The sequence below is a fragment of the Pimephales promelas genome, chromosome 16, assembly GCF_988280905.1.
Source record: "Pimephales promelas chromosome 16, fPimPro1.hap1.1, whole genome shotgun sequence".
In the NCBI taxonomy this organism is placed as follows: domain Eukaryota; kingdom Metazoa; phylum Chordata; class Actinopteri; order Cypriniformes; family Leuciscidae; genus Pimephales; species Pimephales promelas.
This window is the reverse complement of record NC_142784.1, coordinates 7,203,541-7,223,149: the sequence shown is the minus strand read 5'-3', so window position 1 is coordinate 7,223,149 and position 19,609 is coordinate 7,203,541. Positions and strand designations below refer to the sequence as shown.

Genomic DNA, 19,609 nt, shown 5'->3' with positions numbered 1-19,609 from the left:
ATATCTTATATTTTTTTCAAAATGTGAGAGACCACAAACATGATGATAAAAAAAAATAGATTTATCTGTTTTATTCCTCTTTAGTGTGGAGTGCCAAGAATTTGACCAGGAAAGCACACCACATACTAACAGATTCCATTCACAGTTCCTCACCATATCAGCCTAGAAAATCGCAACTTTACATTTTCCGTCTGTCTTAGTGCATGATGCAACTACAGAAGAGTCAAGTTTTAAATAGGAAAAATATCAAAACACTTTAGTCATTTTATTTTGAGAAATGCTAATGGTCTTGTGCACTTGAATGATGTATGCTAAGCTATGATAAAAGTGGTACCGCAAGAACCGGAGATCGACTGAATGTATTCAAAAACGGTAAAACTCAACAGTTTAACTCTGGTGGAGTTGTAAAATGAGCCTATTTCCAAAAAAAAGAGGAGTATCCTGGGTGTCTCTGAAAACCGGCTGAAAGACCGGCTGAGTGTCCGGCTGAGGTGTCCGGCTGAAAGACATTTGAGTTGGTTGAAGACCAATGGAGACTTTGGAGTGCTTTGAATTTGATAAGGAGTATCTTGTATTTAATACGAAAGCGTACCGGTTGCCAATGAAGTCTGCATAAAATCTGAGTTATGTGGGAAGATTTCTTTGTATATGTGACGAATATATTGCATATATAGATGAGTTGGGTATATAGATGAGTTGGGTAAGCCACAGAATAGAGATTTGCAGTAGTCTAGCCGTGATGTGATGAAAGCGTGAACCAAGGTTTCAGCATCGCTGATATTCATAAATTGACGCTGCATCATATTACTTAGTGAGAGAGGAAATGTGTGTAAGGAAGGACACAGAGGAATCAAAGATTATACCAAGGTTTTTGACATGGTGGAAGGTTGAACCAAAAATGGGATGCGTATTTGAGGTGAACCAAGAAGTACATCTGTTTTATCAGTGTGGAGTTTGAGAAAATTACTGGTCATCCAGGCATTTATATCATCAATACAGGCTGATATGGAATTTGTGGGAAAAGAAGCACTGCATTGTGGATGGATGTATAGTTGGGTGTCATCTGTGTAGCAATGGAATACAACATAAGACAACATAAGACACAACAAAAGTGAATCAGGACAATGCTTTAAAATCAACTGTAGACTAGGAAGGCTACTGACAAGGTTCTAGATATAAAGGTAAAAGTTCCTTTTTTAGTGTTTTCTTAAAGATGGATACAGATTTCAACACCTTCAGCTTGGTATCTAGCTCATTCCAAATCATTGGGCCTCTACTTGTAATGCTCACTTTTGCACTTTTGAGTCTTCTAGTTTTACCAATGATTAGATGTTTGTTTCTGGTAGCTTGAGCATGAAGCGGACTACTAATTGGAATGAGCTGGGATAGCCGGCTATTTGTAGCATTAACTACTTGGTATATAATGCACGCATTATGGTATATGTTCAACTCGGTAAGCCGAAGGAGACCTAAGTGGTGGAAAAGGGGTCTTGTATGGGTGTTGTACCAAGACCACGTTATAGCTCTTATTATCTTCTTTTGCAGACTTATTAATTTATTTAAATGACTCGGGTAGGTATTACACCAGATTACGTTACAATAACTAATGTGAGGTTCAAACAAGGTTTTATACAGGGTAAGAAGAGCAGGTAATGTAAGAAAGTGCCGTATTCTGAAAAACAGACCGACGTATTTTGAAAGCTTCTGTATCAAGTGATGAATGTGGCATTTAAAGTTTAAACATTTATCAATGTGAGCCCCCAAGAACTTTGTAGTAGATGTTGGTAGTATCTCCTCATCATCTACATTGAGCCAAAGCTGTTTTATAGCCGATGGCCTTGTGTTTGATTGAAACATTATATAGTTAGTTTTTTTAGTGTTGATGGATAATTTATTACACTTATACCAGATAACAATTTTTTGTAGTTCTTCATTTAAAATAATTTGTAAATCTGTTGGATCTTTATGCGACAAAAACAAATTGGTATCATCTGCGAACAGAAATACTTGAGAGGAATTCACAAAGTCATTTATATATATATATATATATATTGAAAAGTAATGGACCCAATATTGAGCCTTGGGGAACCCCGTATTTAAGTTCTTTCATTTGAGATATATGGTTATTAATCATCACATACAGTTTTGTTTCCGACCATATAGATAACTTTTAAACCAGTCGAATGCTACTCCTTTAACACCATAATGATGTAAATTCTAGAAGAATATTAAGATCAATAGTGTCAAATGCCTTAGATAGATCAAGGAAAACACCAACTCCACAATCACCCTGGTCTAAAGAATCATTGATTTTTTTTTTCAACAAGATCTAAAACAGCCATAAAGGTAGAATTCTCTTTCCTGAAACCATACTGCGATCTTACAAGAATATGAAGTTTATCCAGATATAGACTTAACCTAATGTGTACCATTCTCTCCAATACCTTAGACAGAGATGGTAAAATAGAAATTGGACGGTAATTACCCATATTGTTTTTGTCACCTGATTTGTAAATTGGAGTAATTCTGGCTATTTTTGTCATACTTGGCACTATGCCATACAGAAGTGACAGGTTAATGCAATGCATAAGTGGCTGTGCTATTAAGTCTGCAACAGCTATCAGAATTTTACTACAGATTCCATCAACCCCTTCCGTACAAGAACTCTTCAAGTCTGCAATAATTTTATAAATTTCAATTTTGTCAGTAGGTTTCATAAAGAAAGATTGCATCTAATTTCCATGGAGATACTGTTTAAAAGAGGATTCGTTGGGAGGTCTGATTTTTTTGGCAAGATCTTCACCTAATGAAACAAAGTAATCGTTAAAACTATCAGCTAATAAAAGTGAGTTGTCATTCGAACATTCGGGTAACACAGCTGACTTCTGGCCCCTGTTTAGAACTTTATTCAACACAGCCCAGGCCCTTTTTGGGCTGCATTTATATGTTCAATATAGTAAATTTGTTTACTCTTCCTCATAATATGGGTGAGTCTATTTCTAAACTTAAAATATTTGCTTTTGTTGTCATCATTTGGATTTTTCCTATAGAGTTTATAAAGTTTATTTTTACGTTTGATAGAGTTAAGAATCCCTTTAGTAAGCCAAGGGTGATGATCATCATTCCTGCACATGACAGTCTTCATTGGAAGAGTCTTTTGTATGGCCCCCGTTAATTCTTGAATTAGTCTGTCATAAGCAGTCTCTGGATACACACTAGTCCAAACTTTAGTCTCTAAGTTATTACGGAGCTGCTGTAGCGTTCTTTCGTTCAGGACACTAATCTTTATTTTACGGCAGTTAAATGGAGGTTTGGACGCCAGGTTTAAAGATAACACAATTGGGTAGTGATCAGTTATATCAGTCAGAACAACACCTGACTTTGTAATAATATTATCAATGATAGACTTAGAAGAGTGAGTTTCTCTAGTATATCTATTAATGGTTGGTATAAAGGAGGAGGAGTGAAGGGTGTTCATGAAATCATTTTTAATAGGACCATCCCTTGAGATGTCAATATTAAAATCCCCAAGAATTATACAATTGTGATTTTTCCTATTAATATCAAAAAGAGTTTCCTCCAATTTACTAATAAAAGTAGTAGGGTTCACATCAGGGGGGCGATACACTATGCCAACGATGAGATTACTGGTTGCATTAATACTTATGTCGAGAAACAATGAATCTGTTTGGTCATCTTCAAAGCCCAAATTGTCACAGACATTGGCCTGAAATCTTGATTTAACATAAAGACACACACCTCCACCCATTATACCTAATCTGTTCTTATAATAAAATGTATAGCCCTTAAGGTTAAAAGAATCACAGTATGACCTATCATTTAACCAGGTTTCACTGCAAGCAAGCAATTGCATCAAAACAGCAACCTGATGCAGACAGCATTGACACTAATTGATCATATGTTTAGCTAGACTTCTGATATTAATATGAACCACCGAAAAGTTATTATTCATACTTAAATATTTAAGATTTTCTAGGTCATATTGCTTAAGTTACAATTGATATATGCACCAATGTCACTGCAGTGCCGAACCTCTCCATCATGATCATCTAATTCATCCAAACCCATCCAAAAGCAATAGACCTAGTCCTACATTTAACAACCATGATAAAGCATATACACATAAAGCATTCAATCCTAAGTACAACAAACAATCAAAACAACTACATACATACACATTCTTTTGCACCGTGCTCCATTTACAAATACAAATAGTGAGTTCTTTGGAGTGAGAACAATTTGGTATAACTACTATCTAACAAAAATGGACTTAAGAAGTACTTCACCTGACAAGGTTTTGTGCTTGATTATTTACAAATTCATTCATGTGAATTAATAATTTTGTCTTGGCTCTGTTTCTAGGTGGAGCAGTTGTCCAACATGGTGGTGAGGAGCTGCAAGTGCAGTTAAAATAGGACTTTATAACATTATTTTTATCTTCAAAAAGTGCTCCATGGCACTATCTCTCTCTGGATCATAAGCAAACACAAAGATACAGTAGATGGACAGATAAAGTCTCACTGGGAAGGAAAATCAGGAGCTGAGACAACTCACAAGGCTGGGAAAAGGAGATATGAGAGTGGCAAAAAAATGGAGGGAAAATGAAAGAATATCTTTGAAAATGAGACTCTCAGCTATGCCCCTCTACAATGTCACAAGAGCACACAAAGACATTCCGTTAAAGCATTTCACAAAACAAGCTCAATATTAAACCAAATATATGCTTTTTCATTTTTTCAATGTTTATTTACATTACTCATACCCATTAATTTATTGTGCTTGTTAAGTTCATAATTTGATTGTACCATGAGGGCAGCCGTGTAGCATTGCATGCCAAATGTTCAATGAGAATTTCTAATGGTGCTGTACTGATAAAGGTAATGTTGTCAAAGGAACATCTAATGTGTCAATTAATGCACAGTAAAGAGAAGTGTTTGCACTAAACAATGGAGGTGAAGGCTCATGACGTACAGCATGTGTCAAGAAAGCTATTGGCATTGGAAAATGTGTGATTTAAATGCTTTAATATTTGGGTGGTTTTCTTTTAATGTACAGGATGGGTCTTACTGTTGTGCACAACTGTGCTCTTACACCCTCAAGATCTCACCAGAACAGGTTCCTGTAAATAAGATCAGTGCAGACCAGGTGAGGTCTCAGCTTTTGAAAGCAAGAGAAACACTAAGAGCACTACTGAATGGTAAACATTTCAAAGCTCTCATGTGCTCCCCAACTACATATTGCACACTATCAGGTGTCACAGGAGAATGTCTTTTACAGCTTTGCAAAATAAATGTGTTGATCAATCTCAACAAAATATGTCACATTTAAAGAAAATAAAAAATAAATTAAAATTATATATATATATATATATATATATATATATTATTTCTCACAAATGTGAATCTTCATTTTATGACCATGAATTTGCATCATGTGATATAATATATATATTTTAATATATGTCATTTTAGACACTGTAATGCATCTAGTCAATTCAGTTATTATTGTTTACAGTAAAGACAGTACAACAAATACATAAAATGATTTATTAATACATAAAATCAATAAATGTAAACAAGTTAAGTATTTTTATTACAGTAAAATAATGTACTTGTCATGAAAATAATGTCATAATACAAATAAGTTTGTCCTACAGACAGGCTTAATTTTCTTTCAAAATATTCTTCTGGTTTTGAGGTGAAATTTCACCCATGTGCAAGTGTGTATGATGTATTAGTGTTAATGAGGAATTTTGAGTTAGTAAAAAAAAAAAATGATTGTGACTGTACTGTATGTGTATGTGTGTGTCTTCAGTTGTTTCCTTGTGCCGACATCTTTATGAGAAGCATTAGTGTGTATATTTATAAAGCTCCCATGTTTTTGAGTGGTGAGAACTGTGTTCTGTGTGTTAGGTTAAATGCAATGTGGCAGAGACTACACTGCTCGCAAACTCAAAGCACCCTTCATTGAAGTATGCTATTTGCAACATCTTTCAACATGTACATACTGCCATTTAACATGTATATTGCAAGTGTTTTAAAACGATATAGGTGTCATTTGACAAATATGTCACATTCATGCAGTGTTTATTATATACTTTTTTGCACTTATTTTGTGCCATTGTGCCCCATTAATTGTTTCAATAAACAAAATAAATAAACAAGGTTCTCAATCCAGTCCACAAAATCTTAATGAAAAGATTTTTCTCATAAATTCTCATTATTGTCATTCCCATAATAAATATTAGTGATAAAGTGGGGGAACTGTTGTTACTGAAAACTAGTATAAATTCTAAACTGATAGAATGTATACTACTTTTCAGTAACATTGACAAAAATGTAAAGTTTCCATGTTATTAGATTTTTAACAAAAATGAAAGTCCACATTTTTTTTTATTCAACAACCGATAACATTCACATTTGATGGTGAAACAAAGAATGTGATGTTCAGGCTGTTGTAACTACTGTAATTATGATAGTGGGAAGCGTTTTACCCCACAGACTAGCTTTGAAAAAAAATTATGTCATTTTAAAAATAAAATTATATTTTCCTTAAATAACATGTTCTCCCTAACAACAGGCCTTACTATTCTCATATCATATAACTGTGATATTATGCTAAATTGAATACACATTCCTCATGTCAACAGTCCACAACAATAACAAAAAACATGTATTTATCTATTGGTTATCCTGCCCAGAAGATAATGGGGAGATTATAGAGTGTTTGAACATATTTTGTTTCAACTTTTTTGTGTGTGTGTAATTACAAAAACTTCAAAGTAGTTGAGAAATCTTCATAAACTGGGGTTCACAAATTAGGGTCAAGTATTGGCCGGAGTAATGGAGTTACAGCTCCAGTCCTACAGCAAATTCTTTACAAACAATTGTATTTATAATGGTTTACTTATACATAAACATAATAAATTCAGTTGTGAGAAAAAATACATAGCTCAACATGTTCTTCCCTAATAAACTTCCCTAATAAATGTCTAATGTTTTAATCAATTTATTATCCTCTGTTTCTGTTTTCTTTTGCTGTTGATTTTTTTTTTACTTTCTCCTTTCCTCTCTTCCCTCTGGGAATTAATGACACGTGGTTACTCAGGCTTTGGAAACGACTGATGCATGTCCAGACCTGCATTTAAAACGTGGTGCTCTTAGTGATGACTCCATGGAAAAGTTAACAAATACACACACTGGCAAGCAGCACACTACAACATCCACTCAAGCCTTTATGCAAGACTGCAATGGGCAAAATTGTTCATCATCTACTGTACCCTATTGTTCATAAACATACATTTTTGGAAACTCTTGTCCTCAAACTCTGGACCTGAGGCATCCTCACATTAGATGTCTTCACAAGAGCCAAACAGCTTTTCTCCATACACCAGTATTGTTTAATTGCCATTCCTTTGGGGTTTTTAACAAGCACACTTTAACCAAACCATCAGTTTCTGTCTTTGCCAAGGCAAAAATGTGCTGACTATAGACTTTGCCAGAGCCTGACAGAGCTTTGCGTAACTTTAAAGTCAACATGAAATCGAAATTCCCTTTCAAAGTGGAACTCAACACTGCATTGTGGATCGACGCTATGGGAAATGTCATCGGTGTGACCGGTGTCTAAAAGCACGTGTAAATACACATGGGTGACCGCCCAGCCCATGATGTCATAAGTGGTGCACCGTAAGTATAAGAGGCCACCCTTAGTACATGTCATTAACCTTTTCTTGTTTGTTTTCAGGAGACAGTTGTCTGTAAGTGCATGTAAGACAAAGTGTTCGTCTGGAGTGCATTTGACTCCTTGGGTCTTGAAGTACACTGTTAACCCTTGCTGTAAAAAAAGGCCAAATTATGACAGTATCATTCAATTTTCCATTAAAACAGTAATATACCGTAGAAAACAGTGAAACACTCAAACACACTCAAAGTCAAATCCAATTAGTTAAAATAACTCATAACATTTAAGTACACTGTTTACCTTAATTCGTTTAATTTTAGAAACCAATTATTATGAGTACTCTGATAATAAGCTTCACTAATTAGATTGACTTTATTTCTGTCATACATCTACAGAGGTTCTTATTGGGAATCCAGCGAGAGACCGCTCATGTCCCGTCTGCACAGCGAGAGACTATTCTTGTCCCATCTACCCAGCGAAGGACTATTCGCGTCCCGTCTGTCCAGCGAGAGACTGCTCACGTCCCGTCTGTCCAGCGAGAGACTGCTCACGTCCCGTCTGTCCAGCGAGAGACTGCTCACGTCCCGTCTATCCAGCGAGAGACTGCTCACGTCCCGTCTGTCCAGCGAGAGACTGCTCACGTCCCGTCTGTCCAGCGAGAGACTGCTCATGTCCCGTCTGCCCAGCGAAGGACTATCCACTTCACGTCTGGCGGGACTGTCCCTGAGCCGGTGCCCGTCCCTGAGCCGGTGCCCGTCCCTGAGCCGGTGCCCGTCCCTGAGCCGGTGCCCGTCACTGAGCCGGTGCCCGTCCCTGAGCCGGTGCCCGTCCCTGAGCCGGTGCCCGTCCCTGAGCCGGTGCCCGTCCCTGAGCCTGCGTCTGCCGCTGAGCTGGAATCTATGTTTGTGTCTGTGTTTGTGTCTGTCTTTGTGACTGCTTCTGTTTTAGTGTCTGTTCCCGAGCCGGTGTCTGTTCTCGAGCCAGTGTCTGGTCTTGAGAGGGCTTCACCGCCCTGGCCACCCGAAGGGTCTTCACCGCCTTGGCCACCCGAGGGGTCTTCACCGCCCTGGCCGCCCGAGGGGTCTTCACCGCCCTGGCCGCCCGAGGGGTCTTCACCGCCCTGGCCGCCCGAGGGGTCTTCACCGCCCTGGCCGCCCGAGGGGTCTTCACCGCCCTGGCCGCCCGAGGGGTCTTCACCGCCCTGGCCACCCGAAAGGTCTGCTCCGCCCTGGCCGCCCAAGGGGTCTGCTCCGCCCTGGCCACCTGATGGACTTTGTATTTTACCCGTGTCTCCCAGGACTAAACGTTTTGTCCCTCCCGTCCCACCCTGGTCTGTCCCTCCCGTCCCGCCCTGGTCTGTCCCTCCTATCCCGCCTGATGGAGCGTCTGGGATCCGCTCCGTAGTGAGGGGGTAATGTCACATGTTGGTCCTGTCTTGTATTGCACATGGGTGTTGTTATGTTGTGCCATGTGTTTCTGTGATTGTTTGATCCTTCCCACTCGTTACCTGATTAGTGTTTAGTTGTTCCACCTGTTCCCCTCTTGATTTGTTCCCTTTTTAAGTCTCCTCATGTTTGCAGTCTTGGTCGGTTCGTTGTCATTGTCAGATGTTTCTCTGTTCCTGGTTGGCGTTCCCTGTATTCTTGACCCAGTGTTTGTTTCATGTTCATTTATTCTGTTTTCCCCGTCGTGGGTTTTTGTTTTTGTACCCATTTTTCATTGTAAATAAACCTTCCTTGTTTTGCACTTGAGTTCTCCTTTTCGTAAGCTGGAACGTGACAGCCTGACTCCACCCACTGGCAATATTTGAAAAATGCTGGAAAAGTGGGCAGAGCCCAGGGGAGGGGGGCGTGCATCTGAGACGCATCTCTTTGTATGGAACTTGCCTACGTCACCAACAACCGCTGTGTCACGTACTACCGCAAACATCCAATAGGAAAATTCAACTGCAGGAGCCACCGTTCAACCTGAAGGGGGCAGCACTAAGACGTTTTTACACCATATATTGTAGGAATAGAACACTTTATAAACAAATGCCAAAAAAGTTACTCAAATCAATGACTGGTATTAATAAAGATCCATTCTTACAGATCATTAACTAAAAAAAGTTGGCTAAGTGTTTAGTTACTGTTTAAAAAAATCCATTTTTTCCTGTTTTTCACTGGCTGCTGAAACCGAGTGTATATAAAACACTTTTGTTGTGCCACAAAAGAAAATATGATCAAGTGTCGATGATTGTGTTTTGATGACAAAAATGATCATTGAGTGACTTGATTCAGTGATCTTTACCTGAGCCTAATCTCTAATTAAACTTGTATTAGTTTTGTATTATTCATTTTAATAGAACTGTGATTCTACAGAGTAAAATCCATTTTGTGACAATCAGATTTAAAAACCTCTTTAGTAGTAATGATACACATTAAATAATAAAAATTACTTCCAATAATCTTGAAAACAGGTTAAGGGATTGTTCACCCAAAAATGAGATTTCTGTCATCATTTACTTATTCTCATGTTGCTCCGAAGTTCCCAGTTCATTTCTTCTGTTGAACATAAAATATATATTTTGAATAATGTTGGTAATTAAAACGTTTCGGTGCTCAATGACTTCAATTGTATGGATGAAATATAAACAATGAGACATTTCTCAAAATATCTTTTTATGTTAAACAGAAGAAAGTCATTTTGGACACTTATCTTTTTGAAAGAAGTTACCCTTATTAGACTATCCTGCTCTGTTTACTTTATTAATCTGTTACTTATCTTACCGTGAATGAGATGGTGCACAAACAACAAGTTCGACCTTACATAAATATTCTTTTTCCCTCGGAAATGTGTCATATTACAAAGAGCATGTTCTCTTCCGCGGTCTCACTGATGTAAAATAGTGTGGCGTGGTTGTTAAATGTCATGTTCATTATTCAGGATGCTAATATAAGGGCCCCAGTGGGCCGATAAAGCCAACGCGTTGTGTTCTCAAACAAGCTTCACTCAACAGTTGCATTGGAGTCAACAGTTTCAGGGGAGTTTACACACAGTGAATTTTCCTCAAGCCTTTGTTCCTGCACTGACATGTGCAGTGGTTACACTCAATGTTTCCGTTTGTATAACAAACATGGAGGTCTTTCATCTGAAACGCAGGTGTTTTATGTATCGAGTTTCTTTATAAAAAAATAAAGATAAAATAAAATAAGATCAATATAATCATTGTTATCATATGATTTGTCTTAAATGCTCCCAGATGTATTCTGGTGGTTGTGAACAGATGGGTGGAGCTGAAGGACCTGGTGCTGAGGACGTGTTGGTCGAATCATAATTCCCTCAAGTCCAGGACTATTATAGAGTCATACGGCAGTGCTGGGCAGAGCCGGACAGTAACTTACATTTACTTGAGGACAGTACGTAAGTACAATTTTGAGGGATCTGTACTTTACTCGGGTATCATTTCAACGGGAGTACTCATGACTTAACTCAAGTACATTTCAGAGGGAAATATTGTACTCTTTACTCAACTATATGTCTATCCATAAACGTGAGAAGGCTACCCGTTACTTCTAAAAAAAAAAAAAAAATGGAAAAAATAAAAATCTCAGGAACCCTCAATTTCTTGTTTCCATCTCAAACGTGATTGGATTGTGCAGGCGCCACTGATTGGGACAGCCTATCAGCAATCACCTTCAGCTTTCCTGCCAAAGTCAACTCCATGGTCAGATTTAGATAAGAGACGAGACCAAGGATGAAACAATGGATGAAGAAAGCAGGTCCATCCCGTGAATGTGCCGACCTAGGGCCCCACCTCGCCAGACTATTTCAATTTTATGAATTTTCTTTTTTTTAACTTTATTGTGTATACACACAAAAGAAAATACAAAGAAAATAAATAAAAATAAAAAAAGAACATGAACATTGTCCTCCTGAGACTGGGCTTCATACATTATTTACAGTCAACAACATAAACAATTTAAGGCATAGGCTTATGTCCTATTTCAAAAAGTCAATAACAGGACCCCATCTTCTTTCAAAAACTGAGGTTTTCAATTGTAGTTGTACTGTCAACCGCTCCATTAAATAAACTTGTCTTATCTATTGTATCCATTGCGTAACAGTGGGTGGCTCAGGTTTTAACCAACAGATTGTTATCATCTTCCTTACCGTCATTAAGAGGAGATGGAGAAGAAATGCTTGGTCTTGAGAAAAATTTTCTGGAAATATATCCAGTAAAAATGTTTGGGAGTCAAAAAAGATGTTCACTTTTAATAGATTTTCCAAAATATCCTTAATGCTCTTCCAAAAGTTATGCATGATGGGGCATTCCCAGAAGATGTGAGCTTGATCACCAACCAAACCACAGTTCCTCCAACATTTATCATTCATAGTACTCTTGGTGAGGAAGGATTTTAACGGGGTCCTGAAAAATCTAATTTTTGTCTTCCAATCAAACTCCCTCCAAATCTGACTACGCACAACCTTATGACTAGCCTGGTTCAACCAGACTCTTGTTCATTTCATTTCCACATAGAGTCTGGAACCGCTCCATTGAAAAACGTTTTCTTCCTTGTAGGCGGGTTCACTATTAAAGTTCAAATCTATTGGATCTGCCCAAAGTCACTCACGATCTGCCATAGCCAATCGCTAACGGGGTGTCGTGAGTGACGTATGTCACGCGCCGAAATGGCTGGAGGATTATGTTTACAATAGGATTTCAGTCAACGAGCGCCGCAGGTTTTGTTAATCTAGGAACAATTATTAATTCGAAATGTATATTTGACACGAAGGACAGTGATATATTCATTCAATGGCGGAAGCTGTGTCTAATCATTACAAATACGCCGCTGTGGTCGTTTCTGATCTGCCGCAAATGCTGTAGCTAGCAGCTACAGTGAATGATCAGTCTGTCTCTATCTGCAGATGTGTAATAAACAACAATTTTTCATATTACATCTTATTGTTTCTTAATTACCTTAATTATGGTCTTCAAAGTACGTGTTTGTACATTTTTATGTGGCATTTATTTTTTTTAGTAAAACAAATCAACCATTGCCATCTAAAACTGAAAATCAAATATCTTCAAAGTATGGTTTTTCACATTTTTATTTATGACAATTTTTTTTTTTTAAAACACAACCAATTTGTATGATTTACAACATGTAAAACTGACACACCAACCTCCTGCACGAGTGCACAAAGGGGCTCAAAATGTTCTATTCATCACAAGAATCAGTAAATATACAGTTGGGAATATGAGTGACTGACATGACTCCTGAGATCTTCAACAATAGTTTAGCAGCCAGGACTCGGGGCTTCCGAACACCGCGAACACCAGGCTAAACCGTCCGTCCAAAATGTCACGGTCATCGTGCACGAACTGCCCAGCACAAACTTCCAAACTTTCTGCCTCCTTCACTTGGTCCTCAGTTGTGCAACAAGAGGTTAGACGATAACAATCCGGCTTTAAATTCTGTATATTCGGCAGTTTCTTTTCCAACAACGGACCGAATAGCTTTTCTCACGTCTTTCTCCGCTGCCATTACTGAATTGAAACTGACGCGCTTACATCAACGTCATCTTTCTCAGCCACTCCCTCTATTCGCTGATTGGTCCTACAAAAAATTGGTTTCTGGAAACCTAAGGATATGGAGCGATCCCAGACGTAGTACTGAAGTAAAATGAAATTGAGCGGAAGTGCGTAGGAGGGCGCAGCCAGGCTACCTTATGACATCCATTCCAGAGCAAATGTAATTCCAAACATTGTCATCAAAGGAAACATTCAGCTCCAATTCCCATTGTTGTTTTGTGTTGTGGATTATCTGACATGTTAGTCAACATTTTTTTGTACATCAAGGACATTTGTTTTATCATTACACCACCATTTACAATCAACTTAATAAAATGCTTCTCTATATTTGTAGGCTCTCTTCTGACCATTTCCCAATCACTATGTTTTGTTACATAACTCCTTATCTGAAAATACTTAAATAAATCACTGGAGGGTAACTTGAATTTTGCTCTTAATTGGGCAAAGGTTTTAAATACATTTTTATCAAACAATTGATCCACTGTGAGGAGACCCCTCTCAGCCCATCCCCGAAAGCTGCTGTTGTCTGATAAAGATGGAAGAAACTCAATATTTCCTTTAATAGTTATAGCTCGAGATAAAGCAGTCTTTCCTTTCAACTGCTTTTGGATCTTATTCCAAATCTTTAAAGTATGTTTGACCCATACATTTGTAATTTTGCTGGTTGAGAAATGGGAGTTGAGAGAGAGAGACTCTTGACACTCTTTCATACCGTACTCTTCCATAGAGACCCACTGTGACTCTGGATAATGATCCATGCCACCATAGCTTTTATTTGGGCAGCCCAATAGTATTTGAAATTTGGTAAATTTAAGCCCCCTTTCTCCTTAGCCGACATTAACATTTTAAGGCACACTCTTGGTCTTTTGTTCTGCCAAAAAAAAAATTGACGTTAATTTATCTAAGAATTTGAAAGTAGATTGTGGTATAACAACAGGGAGGTTTTGAAACAAAAATAATAGTCTAAAAAATAGAATATTCATTCTAATACATTCAATTCTACCCAAAAGAGAAAGTGGTAGTACATCCCATCTATTTAAATCAGTTCTGATTTCCTTTAACAATTTATATACAACCTATACAACCTAAATCTGTTTGTTTTGTTAATATAATAGGTCAATCAAGTCCAACAAGCAATATACCAACAAGCACTATACACATTAAAAACTAACCTTAAAGACAAATTCATGTTTTAATGCTAAATAGTTTTACAAGAAAACACAAAGTGAGCATATGTTTGTCATGCTAAAAAGAAGTGATTGTTAGTTGTTCTTGGTAATAAGTCATAACAAAACGATACCCACAATTCCATCATTCCAAATTACAGACCACAGAGAAAAATTAAAAGCACATTGGTGAGGACACTACACTGGAACAGAAAGGGAGTATGCCATTTCAAAAACCCACCACATGAAAACTGATGTACTAGTCTAGAACAACATTGTTGCATTGCAAAAACACATATCCTAGAAAAGCATACTGCTTTTCCCCAACATACATTACATACATGTAAAACATTTCACAATAATGGACAGCAGGCATATACAGGATGGGAACCCCTTTCCACGCAATGGTGTGGAAAAGTTTTATTTCACTGTGATCTGGATTTTGTTGACAGCATTAACAGAAGATGCATTTTGCCTTTTGATGGGACACCACGTCTTGTGGAGAAAAAACGTCTCGGTTACGTATGTAACCCTCGTTCCCTGAGTAGGGAACGGAGACGTTACGTCAGAAGTGACGGAGATTGGGGGTTTCGCATAGAAAGCCAATCCTCTTCGAGTATTTAAACACGAGCCAATGGCATGCAATGCCTTGGGGCTGCGGAAATTTGCATAGCGTACTCCGCCCTACTCCGTGAGTATAAAAGGAGGAAGTGAACGCAACCGCAGTATGTCTTCGCTGAGGAGCCAAGACTGAACTCGGCATCTACCCAGCGATACAGCAGAAGTGGCAGGGAGACGTAACGTCTCCGTTCCCTACTCAGGGAACGAGGGTTACATACGTAACCGAGACGTTCCCTTTCGTAGTCACTTCGAGTTACGTCAGAAGTGACGGAGATTGGGGGTCTGTGCCATCACGCCAACTTCAGGCTGTCTTCCAGTGCCCTGCGAAAGTCTGAACCCCCGAGCCTTACCTGTTTTCCTTAGGGGATCCGACTTAGACACAGGATTACCAAGGTACACTGGGAAACATATCCCGAAGGGGACATGCTACCAGCTGCCTACCGAAGGGAGGACTTACGAATACACATATGGCCACATAGGAACACATATGGAATCACTGGAGCACCAACCGCAGGTGGCTACTAATTTCAGCTCCAGGGGTGGCAGATGGCTTGCCAAGGGAAGACACATGCTCAGAGAGGCTTACAGTGGATAATACACATGAGACGGTTACCAAGGGGGAACCGTACGCATGGAGGCACCTAGCCAGCATCCAGAGCCACAGCAGTGGTGCCCGCATCGTCGGTGCTGGAGGACTCAAGGCTTCAATGGAAGAACTGAGGAAATATCGCACTTATCCAGTCCGGGGAGTGGAGTGGCGAGCAAGCGAAGACACCTGAGCGGATCCAGAACTGGCCGAAACGAGTACGTGAGAGGATACCGGCTCAATTCGCAGATTATAGAATCTGGCGAAGGTGTTGGGTGTCGCCCAGCCTGCAGCTCTGCAGATGTCTGTTAGCGAGGCGCCGTGCGCTAAAGCCCAAGAGGAGGCCACACTCCGAGTGGAATGGGCCGTCACACCAAGGGGGCACGGAAGGCCTTGCTGCTGGTAAGACAAAGCAATGGCATCCACAATCCAGTGGGACAGCCGTTGCTTTGAGAGAGCCCTTCCCTTCTGGCTCCCTCCATGACAGACAAAGAGCTGGTCTGAGGTCCTGAAACACTGCGTTCTGTCGACATAGGTGCGGAGAGCACGTACCGGACAGAGCAGTGCCAAGGCTGGGTCTGCCTCCTCCGGGGGCAGCGCTTGCAGGTTCACCACCTGGTCCCGGAAGGGAGTGGTGGGAACCTTGGGCACATATCCAGGCCGGGGTCTCAGGATCACGTGAGAGTAAGCCGGCCCGAACTCCAGGCACGCTTCGTCAACGGAGAATGCGTGCAGGTCCCCCACCCTCTTGATGGAGGCCAATGCAACCAGGAGCGCTGTCTTCATGGACAGAAACTTTAACTCTACCGATTGCAAAGGCTCAAAGGGATGCCTCTGCAGAGCACTTAAAACTACCGAGAGGTCCCAAGAGGGTACGAGGGGAGGACGAGGCGGATGCAGCCTCCTCGCTCCCCTCAGGAACCTGATGACCAGGTCGTGCTTCCCTAAGGACTTACCTTCCACTGCTTCATGAGAAGCGGCAATGGCCGCGACGTAAACCTTAAGGGTGGAGGGCGACAGCCTGCGCTCCAACCCTTCTTGCAGGAAGGAAAGCACGACACTGATCGAACATCTCCGGGGGTCTTCTCCGCGAGAAGAGCACCAATTGACGAAGAGGTTCCACTTCAACGCATAAAGGTGTCTCGTGGACGACGCTCTTGCGGAAGTGATGGTTGCCGCCACCGCAGGTGGCAGCGAACTCAAACCTGCCTCGTCCCGTCCAGGAGCCACACGTGCAGCCTCCAAAGATCGGGACGAGGGTGCCACAGAGTGCCCCGTCTCTGAGAGAGTAGGTCTGGTCTCAGAGGAATAGGCCAAGGAGGTGCTGTCGCGAGGAGCATGAGATCGGAGAACCACGTCTTGGTGGGCCAGTAGGGGGCTACCAGCAAGACCTGCTCCTCGTCCTCCTTGATCTTGCACAACACCCGTGCAAGGAGGCTCACTGGGGGAAACGCATACTTGCGTGGGCCCCGTGGCCAGCTGTGCGCCAGCGCATCCGAGCCGAGAGTGCCGCGGGTCAGAGAATAAAACTGGGCGCAGTGGGACGAGTCCCGAGAGGCGAACAGGTCTATCTGTGCCTCCCCGAACTCGTCCCAAATCAGCTGGACCGACTGGGGATGGAGTCGCCACTCGCCGGAGACGGGGCGGACCCGGGACAGCTCGTCGGCTGCCCAGTTCCGGTCTCCAGGAATGTAAACTGCACGAAGGGACCTCAGGTGCTTCTGACTCCATATCAAGAGGTGGCGGGCGAGCTGCGACAACTGGCGTGAGCGTAGACCCCCCTGGTGGTTGATGTACGCTACTGCCGCAGTGTTGTCTGAGCGGACAAGCACATGCTGGCCCTTGAGCAACGCTCGGAAGCGGCGAAGGGCGAGCCGTACTGCCAACAGCTCGAGGCAATTGATGTGCATGAGGCGCTGGGCTCCTGTCCAGGAACCGGCGGCTGCATGCCCATTGCACATGGCACCCCAACCCGTGGTAGATGCATCCGTGGAGACAACGAGATGCCTGGAAACTCGCTGAATAGGGACGCCGGTCCGTAAAAAGCTGAGGTTCGACCACGGGAAGAAGGTTCGGCGGCACGCTGGAGTTACTGGAACTCGGAGCGAGCCGCGATGCCATGCCCACCTCGGGACTCGATCGCGAAGCCACAGCTGAAGCGGTCTCATATGAAGCAAACCGAGCGGCGTTGCCGCGGCCGCGGATGCCATATGCCCCAGGAGCCTCTGAAATAGTTTCAGTGGAACCGCACTCTTGCCCTCGAACTGTCGAAGACAAGTCAGCAGTGAGTGCGCGCGCTCGTTCGTGAGCTGCGCGGACATGGCGACCGAGTCTATCTCCATGCCGAGAAAAGAGATCCTCTGCACGGGGCAAAGTTTGCTCTTCTCCCGGTTGACCCGAAGGCCCAAACGGGCTAGGTGCCGGAGCACCAAGTCTCTGTGTTCGCAAAGCTGAGCTCGAGAGTGTGCTAGTATCAGCCAGTCGTCGAGATAATTCAGGATGCGAACCCCGTTTTCGTGAAGGGGAACAAGGGCTGCCTCGACGATCTTCGTGAAGACGCGAGGGGACAGAGCTAACCCGAATGGGAGAACGGCGTACTGATATGCCTGGCCCTCGAAGGCAAACCGAAGAAACGGTCTGTGTCGAGGTAAGATGGACACATGGAAGTACGCGTCCTTCAGGTCGATCGCTGCAAACCAATCCTGATACCGAACACATTCGAAAATGCGTTTGGCCGTGAGCATTTTGAACGGTAGTCGATGGAGAGAACGGTTCAAAATGCGCAGGTCCAGGATCGGTCGTAACCCACCGGTCTTCTTGGGGACAATGAAGTAGGGGCTGTAAAACCCGGACTTCACCTCGGCTGGAGGGACCGTCTCGATTGCACCCTTCGCCAGCAGGGTCGCAATCTCCGCTCTCAGGACTGGGGCATTGCCACCAACTATCGTGGAGCGAACTCCCCTGAAGCGGGGAGGAGACCGTGCGAACTGAATCGCGTAGCCGAATCTGATCGTTCTGATGACCCAGCGGGATATCCCGGGAAGCGCTAGCCAGGCTTCCAGGAAATGAGCCAACGGAGTCATGCGAACCACAGACGTCCCCCCGGAGGGGCAGCGGTGCGGGTCGACTGGCACGCGTGCAGGGGTTACCCCGCTCGGATGCGTCGAAGCCCGCTCCCCGACAGAAGGGACCAGGGAAAGCGGAGCGTTCCACGGGGGTCTGTTCTGCCGGGGGTCTGGCGACAGAGGGGGAAGGGATTGGTGTAGCCCGGGGACGACACACGCACCCTTCCGCGCCCTCAGAGACAGAGAGGAGTGTGTGGGCTGACGCACGGGGGCATCGAGCGCACCCACTCCAGTCTGTGAGCTCAGTGAGGATGTCAAGTCTTTCTTTAACCAGTTCAGGGTGCTGCCCACCCGTGGGTGAGCAGCGGGGAGCTGAGAACAAAAGATTCTCCCCCGGCCCTCCACCGGGGGAAGGAGGGGGCCTGCTACCGCCTCCTGAGAAAGACTCGAGATCGTCACTGAGCGGCCCGTGTCAGGATCTTCGCTTGGCCTGGCGTTTAGCGGGGCGAGCGGCCTGAGGGGGCTGAGACGCCGGCCTGCGGCCTCCTCGACGCCGGGGCCCGGGTGAAGGCTGCTGCTGGGGCCGGGCGGGAGGGAGGGGAGCCGCAGGGGGGCGTCCTCGGCGGCGAGCAGAGGGAGGCACCTGCGCCGATGACTGGGTGGAGGCAGCAGCTGGTCGTCGGGGCAGGATGTGTTTAATGGCCTCCGTCTGCTTCTGGGCGGTGGAGAACTGCTGGGCGAAGTCCTCGACCGCACCGCCGAAAAGGCCAACCTGGGAGAGCGGAGCGTCGAGCAGACGAGTCCGCTCAGCGCTCCGCGTGTCTGCCAGGTTGAGCCAGAGATGGCGCTCCTGAACCACCGAAGTGGCCATCACCTGACCGACGGCGCGAGCGGC

General features: G+C 43.0%; 1 protein-coding gene and 1 long non-coding RNA gene across 3 annotated transcripts in view; one reads left to right on the top strand and one right to left on the bottom strand.

Annotated features, from left to right (window-relative positions):
- The window catches only part of tgfb1a (transforming growth factor, beta 1a), a 28,237-nt gene extending 21,208 nt beyond the window's left edge, over positions 1 to 7,029 (top strand). For both annotated transcript variants that reach the window (XM_039654835.2, XM_039654834.2), the window contains one exon: positions 4,384 to 7,029. In XM_039654835.2, coding sequence (XP_039510769.1) covers positions 4,384 to 4,431 — 48 coding nt within the window. In that variant the 3' untranslated portion in view covers positions 4,432 to 7,029. The remainder of the gene's footprint in view (positions 1 to 4,383) is intronic.
- Positions 1 to 19,609, bottom strand: part of LOC148973299 (uncharacterized) — a 65,050-nt gene that overhangs the window by 4,580 nt on the left and 40,861 nt on the right. The gene's annotated exons all lie outside the window — the stretch shown is intronic.